At 36.7% G+C, this 8644-nt stretch overlaps 1 protein-coding gene across 2 annotated transcripts; it reads left to right on the top strand.

Moving 5' to 3' along the window:
• The first annotated feature begins 247 nt into the window (after positions 1-247).
• On the top strand, positions 248-7461 carry si:ch211-202f3.3 (calpain-1 catalytic subunit). 2 transcript variants are annotated; one of them, XM_057343045.1, is made up of 11 exons: positions 248-337; positions 484-760; positions 1063-1132; positions 2106-2227; positions 2433-2566; positions 3615-3786; positions 3951-4022; positions 5274-5359; positions 5986-6057; positions 6150-6310; positions 6912-7460. In XM_057343045.1, the coding sequence occupies exons 2-11, from the start codon at positions 512-514 to the stop codon at positions 7163-7165; spliced, it is 1392 nt and encodes a 463-aa protein (XP_057199028.1). In that variant the 5' UTR covers positions 248-337; positions 484-511; the 3' UTR covers positions 7166-7460. The 2 variants fall into 2 exon arrangements, with proteins under 2 accessions (XP_057199028.1, XP_057199029.1); XM_057343046.1 differs by having other exon boundaries at positions 267-337; positions 497-760; positions 6912-7461.
• The last annotated feature ends 1183 nt before the right edge of the window (positions 7462-8644 follow it).

Below are 8644 nucleotides of genomic sequence, written 5' to 3'. Positions count from 1 at the left end.
CTTATGTTATATTCAAATGATTTAGGTTCACACATTTTACATCTGACCTACTTTGTTTTCCAAGAAAATAACTTCCTCCACTTTTTGCCTAAATCCATGTGCTTAAATTTAAAATGTCATACATGTGAAGAATTTGCAGGGTTTTTTTAGAGGATGACAAGCGACTCTGGATCATTTCTTAAACAAAAAAGCTCAAAGATGGGTGTGTATTCTGGAGGCGTTTTTAAAGCTTGAGGCGGGTGAGTGTATAAGTGTATAAAGCCTGACCCAAACAGAGAGGATTGTGAAATCATTTAGGTGAAATCTTCTGCTTCATCAATTTATTGCAGCCTTGAAAGTAGGTACATTCCTTATTCATTTCAATAATGAGATGTTAAAGTCTGTAAATGCAAATTAAGTGACTTCCCAAAACGTCTTTGCATCATTGAGCTTTTATTTTTATGAACACATATATTTATGACTTTTATGTGTTTAAACATTTAGTCTTTTTTAAAAGAGGTTGGATTCAAAAATGCCTCCACCACTGGCTCCATATGGCATGTGCCTAAAAATCATGAATGAGCGTGACACCAAGGGTGGTATGGGCTCGACAGCAAAACCTTTGAAGTTCTTGGACCAGGAATATAACACTTTACAAGATTACTGTCTCAAGAATAACCTGAGATTCGTTGATGAGTTCTTCCCACCAGACCTTCGTTCCATTGGCAAAGTCCGGCTGGAACGGGATGAAATGGCCAAAATTGAATGGAAAAGGCCAATGGTATGTAAGCAGTATACTGTACGGTTTTACTTCATATCATATTACATTTTTGAAGCAGATTTAAGGGTTTATTTTGTTGTATGCCAAAACATTGTGGGCCCTAATTCATTTATGAAAATAAAAGTCCTTGATGAAAATAACCTTCAGTCACAATAACACATGGACCATACAACTCCACTAACACACATTATCTAACATAACATTAACAGTAACACTGTCTAAAAATTATGCAAACCCACAATTTTACTTTGACACAGCCTACAAAATGGCAAATAAATAAGTCTTCATTTTATTCTTTTCAGATAATTTCGAAAAATGCACGGTTTGTTGTCGACGGAGTGTCCAGATTTGACTATGCCCAAGGGACAGTAGGTAAGGGTAACATGACATACTGAGTGAGTTGTATTTGGAATTTACAATGAAAACTTCCAAATAATTTGAGAAATGTAAGATTCAGCTCATATGGCAATACATATTCATTTCTATGGTATTCACAAAACTACAGTATACTGTGGCAGACAGGATGTTAAAGGGGTGATATGACACGGCTGAAACGAATATTATCGTTTGTTGTAGGTGTAATGCAATGTGTATACACGATTTAAGGTTAAAAAATGCTGTATTTTCCACATAACATGCATGTTTGTATCTCCTCTTTGCCTCGCCTCTCTGACACACGCTCATCGCTCTGAAAAGTGAGATGTGCTATGATTGGCCAGTTAACCAGTGCTTAGTGATTGGTCGAATACTGCAAGCGTGTGACGGAAATGTAACACCTCTTACCATATTTCGAACATTAGGTTCCAACGCAATTGTACTGACAGGTACGCCCATCTTACGTGCGTATACCTTTGGGCGGTCTTAGTCAAATCATACCACGAACTGACGTAGATTCGTGGGGGTATGGTTACACGAGGCGTTTCCGGCAGGTCTGGGTGAGCATTCGCTTTTAGATATAATGCACCTTTTGTTCCGAAACTTAAATTTTTGCAATGTTACGTGTCTAATACATGCATGGGCAAATTATAACACACCAAAGACACAGAAAAACATGTATTCGTGCCATATGACCCCTTTAATATAGTATGTATGATCAGTGTGTATGAATACATTCTTCTAGGTTTGCATAGTCATGTGACCTGTACAGAATATGCGTTCTCCAATGAGATGCAAACAACAGACGCAAAAAGCTTGACACAGTTGCTGTTAAACAAGTATAACTTAATCACAAAGGAAAAATTCAACTGCACTGCTGTGAATCCCACAAAACTCCAAAAATTTAGGTTTGAATTTACATTTCACACTCATCAGAAACACTCATTAATGGGTTCATTTATTCTCCCAGTGGGAAACTGCTGGTTTCTCGCTTCTGTTGGGGCTTTAACTTTTCAGAAAAAAATGTTTCCGCATATCATTCCACCCGGACAGTCACTTTGCAACAATTATGCTGGGATATTTCACTTCAGGGTAAAATATTCCTTTCTTAATATACATATATAATACATAAGACTAATCAATCTCTCTCACTCTACGTTTATGTACCTGTATATATAATTTTGTATAGATTTTTTAGCCGTTGGCCATATTATCTTGGTAATTTTATTAAGCATCACAAACCAAAACAATGCTATTTTTACCAGTTGCTCAGTCCTTTTTCTGCTTAACTTTACAGTTTTGGAGGTTTGGAAGATGGTATGATGTTGTGATTGATGACAAACTGCCAACACTCCATGGCAAACTCATTTTTGTGCAATCAAAAACAAGAAATGAATTTTGGCCTGCCTTGCTGGAGAAAGCTTATGCCAAGTAAGTGCCTGAAGTTACCTTACTTTTTGATTTATTTAGAATTATTTAGTATCTTTTTATATTATATCAAGTGCTTTGACAAATGTAATGTGGTGACAATTGCAAAACAATAATTGCATTTTCATATTTCACGCGCACACTCAACGCTGAACGAAGCACTTGTAGATTGAGGATCCATGTGTAGCTTTATTAAGAGCAGAGTAATACAAGCAGAGTCAATCACCAGCAAACACAACATCAAAGGAAAAACAGTTCGTAATCCAGTAACAGGCGTAAATCGAGGCAGGCGGCAAACAATCGTAATTTCCAGTAACCAGAGAGAATAGTCCAGGGACAGGCAGCAAACAATCACGAACCCAGATAGCACAATCCATCTGGTTTACATCTATTTGACGTCTGCATTTACATCTGCAAGACATCTTAAATACATAGTTTGCTCATCTGCAATACGTCTGCTAAAGATCTGGAGATCTGCTGCTTAAAAACATCTGCTAAACATCTTAGAAAGAGCTGTTGTACATCCATTCTAAATCATAAACATCTTACAGACATCTTCTAGATGTCTATATGATGTCTGACAGCAGACATCTCCGAGACGTATTGCAGATGAGCAAACGATGTATTGTAGATGTCTTGCAGATGTAAATGCAGACGTCAAATAGACGTAAACCACATGTATGTGTGCTATCAGGGAAAGGTATAAACAATCCAAGGGAACTACACGAGAAGGCAGGTAACAGGAAATAACGCTGAGAAATGTTAACTGCGGCCAAACAAGACTTCGCAAAGAGTCAAGGAAAGAGCCTGACTAAAATAGCTCTCCAAATGAAGTTCAGGTGTGCGAGTAATCAGCACTAGGCATGTGGGAAATAGAGTCCGAATGGGGTTCAATATTCTGGGGAGGGAGCCCTCTTGTGGCGAACGGGAGAGTCTGCAGGAACTTTGTCCGTGACACACGCATACACACACGCACGCACGCACACACAGTATGTACAGTATATATCTGTCTGTCTGTATATATAAAATAAATATATAATAACTGTGACAGGGTGTGTGGGTCTTATGCTGACATGCATGCTGGTCGGGTATCTGAGGCCCTGTTGGACTTTTCTGGTGGGGTGCACATGCACTTTGACCTTAAATCAGCTCCTGCAGACTTATGGAAGATGATGTACCGTGCAAGCCAGGCACACGCCCTCATGGGATGCGAAACTGCAGGGGTAAGCAGCGACTATATGTTAGGACAGTGGGTGATTTTATATGTTGGCCTATGTGGGACTTATATAAATATTATATCCATCCCAGCTAAAATATTTAAGCAATACATTTTACAATAAGTCATCTGTCTACAAACTTCTTTTTTGTGTGTTTTTCTTATACCCAGGGTGGACGTGAAAGTTTATTACCAAATGGCATAGTTATGGGCCATGCTTACACTGTCACAGGAGCTTATCAGGTAAGCATGCAGGCTCAATTTACATTGCCATCCAGTTTATCAGGTCTCAAGTAAATAGCTCAGGGACAAAATCGAATGGGTTGGAATGGACTGACACACCCACTTTTAAGCTGTTTTTCTTACCATGTATCCAGATTCTTAAAAAATGTTATGAAATATTTTTTTTAATACAGTTGTTGAATTATTTTGAATGATCTGTAGCAATGTATTTTTTTTGTGCCATACCAACATTACACACACACAAACAAGCCTGTGCATTAGGAAGACATTGGAGGAAATAAACTTTATGGTATGTTTTAAAAAACCTTCCAAATTCTTCAAAAACAGCGCAATAATAGACACACTTACAGACATTAGCTGTCATAACAGCTACAGAATGTTTACCTCAATTGGTAGCTCAACTGACCTTCCCGTCCCATTTTATTATGTCTGACATCAGCCAAAGCGCACTGAATAATTATGGTGAAATACTTTTTTTTGGTGGGGGGGGGGGCATATTGACGTGTTATATTTATACAAAGCAACAAGAGTGTCTGCAATATGCATTCGAAGTATAAATTCAGGATGTGAAAGTGACTCAGAATGAAGTAAACAAAATAAAGACCGAAGCTTGGTTCACCTGATAATCAAGTGATAACCCATGTGAAGGGTTGTGTTAGCAGAGCAAATATCATGGGTTCAGTTGCCAGAGAACACGCATACTGATAAAAATGTATAGCTTGAATGCACTGTATAGGTCTATTTGGATAAAAGCATCTGGCATACTGTAACTGCTGTATAGACGATCTCATCAGTAAGAACATAAACAAATAATATGTGGCCAAACTTAACTTCCAGTAGACCCCGCAAAGAATCAATAACTGCTGTTTTAATTTAATTTAATGCAATTAATATATTACTATAAATTAATATTACTATAAATTGTTATATTACTAGCCACTAGCCAGACCGATAAAATGTAAACATTTTCTAGGTTAATTTTAGAGTGTATTATTGATCAGTTTTGATTTTGCCAAATAAAGTTTAGCTGAAGAAAGTAAGACTGGAATGGCATAAGGGTGAGTAAATGATGACAGATTTTTAAGGGTGAACTTCATTTTTATCTGATCCTTTTTACTTCATATCATACTATAATTCACATTCAAAATTCAGACCAGCTTATGAGGCTTTGACAATAGTGAGGTATATAACTTAATAATTAAGGGTTTGTAAGCTTTCTCTTATGGCATATATTTAACATGTTCTTAACAGGCAACGATTGGAGGACATCCAGTCCAGCTGGTGAGACTGTTCAACCCATGGGGAAACACAGAATGGACTGGTGACTGGAGTGACTAGTAGGAGCTGTTTTGTATTAAAATGCAGACTGAAATAACTGATTGTTTGCAAATACCAGATCTTAAAATGGCCTTCTTAGGAGATCAACAAAATTCTCTTCACTTGTGACTGATCATTAGTCAATATTAGGTTCATATGTTTTATTCTAATATACAAAATAATGCATAGAATAACACAAAACCTATAAGAAAATACATCATATATTGACTACAATTTTATCAGTTATTAATTATTGCATACATTTCTTTGTTCTGCTATACACAAAGGAAGATATTTGGAAGAATGTGAATAACCAAACAGATCTCATCCCCTATTGTATTTATTTTCCCTACCATCCTCTCATCCCCCATGCTAGATGGGGGATGAGATCTGTTTGGTTACTGATATTCTTCCAAATATCTTCCTTTGTGTTCAGCAGAACAAATAAATTTATAGAGGTTTGGAACAACCTGAGGGCGAGTAAATGATGACAGAATTTTCATTTTTGGACGAATTGTTCCTTTATGGATGTAATTCACATTTTCAATAATGTTTACTTGTGTTTAATTGCATTTTTAAGAAAAAAAGTGATATAATGGTGATTTTGTTGAACATTATTCTAATGCTGTGTACATCATTTGTTTAGCTCACCTTTGTGGAACAGAGTGAGTGAGAGAGATCGCAAAGAGCATCTTGCGGCTGAAAATGGGGAGTTCTGGTGGGCATTAACCATGTCTTTATATAAGACATTCTTGTACATTTACATCAGGAGTACATTATGGCTATAATTTACTCATAGTTTCTGTTTAGGATGTCAATGAAAGATTTCACCACATTTTTTGACAACATGGATATTTGCTCTCGCTGTCCTGATTTTCTGGAAGATACCCCTAAGTGTCAGTGGACATTTAAGTACCACTATGGCCGTTGGGTAACCGGGAGTACAGCTGGTGGCGGCATGAATTATCAAGGTATAAATTAAAAGATTAAGGAAAACATTTTTAAATGGGAAAGCAGTTAGCACTTATATATTATGCTTTAGTTAACCTAACGGTTAGAGAAAGCTTAATGTTTATTGTAAACAAAAGATATGCGTAAGCACAATAAGATTTCAAATGAAGACTTGCTTAAGTCATCAGTGTCTCAGATTTATCTCTTGAGAAATCTCCCCAGTAATCCTGTATATATCGTCTAGACTCTAGAGTTTCAGAAAACATCTCAACAAAGTCTCAGACTACATGCTCAGATTAGCAAAAATACAGGAGTTCAATGTGAACCCAAACATTGTTTTTCAAATTCCTTTAAACCAAATTTTCTGAGCTTTATACATTTCATAGCTCTATAAAGAAGTCGATACCTAGAGTACGGAACAAAACTGAGACTGTCAAGTAATTCAGTCGTCTAACATTTAGCAAGTAAACATTCCTCTGAGAACACATACACTAAAGGTATTAACTGAAAGATTATATACTAAACATGGTTATACATGTGGTTCAGGCCTGCTTCTAGAAATATACTATTCATGAATTTCAAACTTTGCTTCTGACTTTTTTTTACTGTAATTGTATACAGAGACTTTCTGTAGAAATCCCCAGTTTTGGCTGAGGGTAAATGAAATGAGTAAGGGATGTGAAGATGGCCACAACAATGTACTGGTGTCCCTGATACAGATACCCGACAAAAGAAACAGACGCAGTGTTTCAGTCCACACTATCGCCTTCAGTGTGTTTGCGGTTAGTAACAGAACAAGCTTAATGCAGTGCATGAAAATTTCTGCATTATATAAAATGTGCAGTGAATTTTTACGATGTGGCTATTTCTTATGAATTTGTATGATGTGAAATGTACAATTATTAGAAAATAATACTGAATCCCCTCATATAACCCCGACCCTAAACCTGACATCACTGGCAAGATAACAAATTGTACAAACAATTCATGCATTAGGCACCTTGTAAAATACTTTGTGAGATAGTAATAATAATAGAGATTGTGTTGGTTCACACAGGTCGTTGCCTTAGAATTATTAGGTTCTATCTGAAATTTGGTCAAAACTGAGTTATTCGCACATTCTTATTAACTTATTTACATTATGCCATGTTTTTTTTAAATGTGTACATTTTGGAATTAAAAAAGGTTCTGTCTACAAAGTCGAATTATAATTTGGTTCCAAGGTTCTTTCTGTGAGCAAATCAGGGCTGCGTTCAGCCCCGACAAAACGTTGCAAAACGTTTTTTAAACGGAAACAGTGGTGCGGTTGAACACCCTGTTGTGATGACGGCGCAAGACTATGGCAGCTGAGAAGGCCATTCTTTGTGTTCTTTTTGAAGAATTGTCGGAGCCTGATGAAATCGGTATAAATACCCCTGATAGCACACATACATCTGGTTTACGTCTATTTGACGTCTGCATTTACATCTGCAAGACATCTACAATACATCGTTTGCTCATCTGCAATACGTCTCGGAGATGTCTGCTGTCAGACATCATATAGACATCTAGAAGATGTCTGTAAGATGTTTATGATTTAGAATGGATGTACAACAGCTCTTTCTAAGATGTTTAGCAGATGTTTTAAGCAGCAGATCTCCAGATCTTTAGCAGACGTATTACAGACGTTCAGACGTCTCCGAGACATATTGCAGATGAGCAAACTATGTATTTAAGATGTCTTGCAGATGTAAATGCAGACGTCAAATAGACGTAAACCAGATGGATTGTGCTATCTGGGACGTGTTCAATACTGCAAAATACATCTCATCTACATAGCTGATATAGTGAGCATGCGTGCAGTGGCGTGTTCTATCGAACGCTCCGCCTAGAGCGATCCTCGTTCTCGATTCAAGAATCGGTTGCCACAGTTTTCGGATCACCACTGAACCAACCGAGAGCTGTCTTTCGGACACGTCTGATTTGTGAACCGGTTCAACCGGACAACCGGTTCAACATATAAGAAACTACATTTGCAACATGAACATAAACATTTGAACACAGATCATACTTTTTAATGATCATAAATATTTGTACAAACATATTCTTTATATTAATGTTGCTTAAAATGCATTACACAAAACATTTGTGCAGTTGTGCTTTTATGTTAATTATTGTAAAGGTTAAAAATAATTGTTTGTAAAAATAATAAACTAAACTAAACATTTATTTGTTTCATAAGTAATCCATGGTGTTTTCATGAACATCTTATTTAATTTCTAAACAAGATTATATAAATCTAAACATGACGTAATCATCATGTGCGAGAAGCAAGCGGATTCCTTGAATCGCTCTCGCAGACTAGAAGAATGTAG

Source organism: Triplophysa rosa, linkage group LG10 (genome assembly GCF_024868665.1).
Source record: "Triplophysa rosa linkage group LG10, Trosa_1v2, whole genome shotgun sequence".
Taxonomy (NCBI): Eukaryota; Metazoa; Chordata; class Actinopteri; order Cypriniformes; family Nemacheilidae; genus Triplophysa; species Triplophysa rosa.
This window is presented reverse-complemented; position numbering and strand designations above follow the sequence as displayed.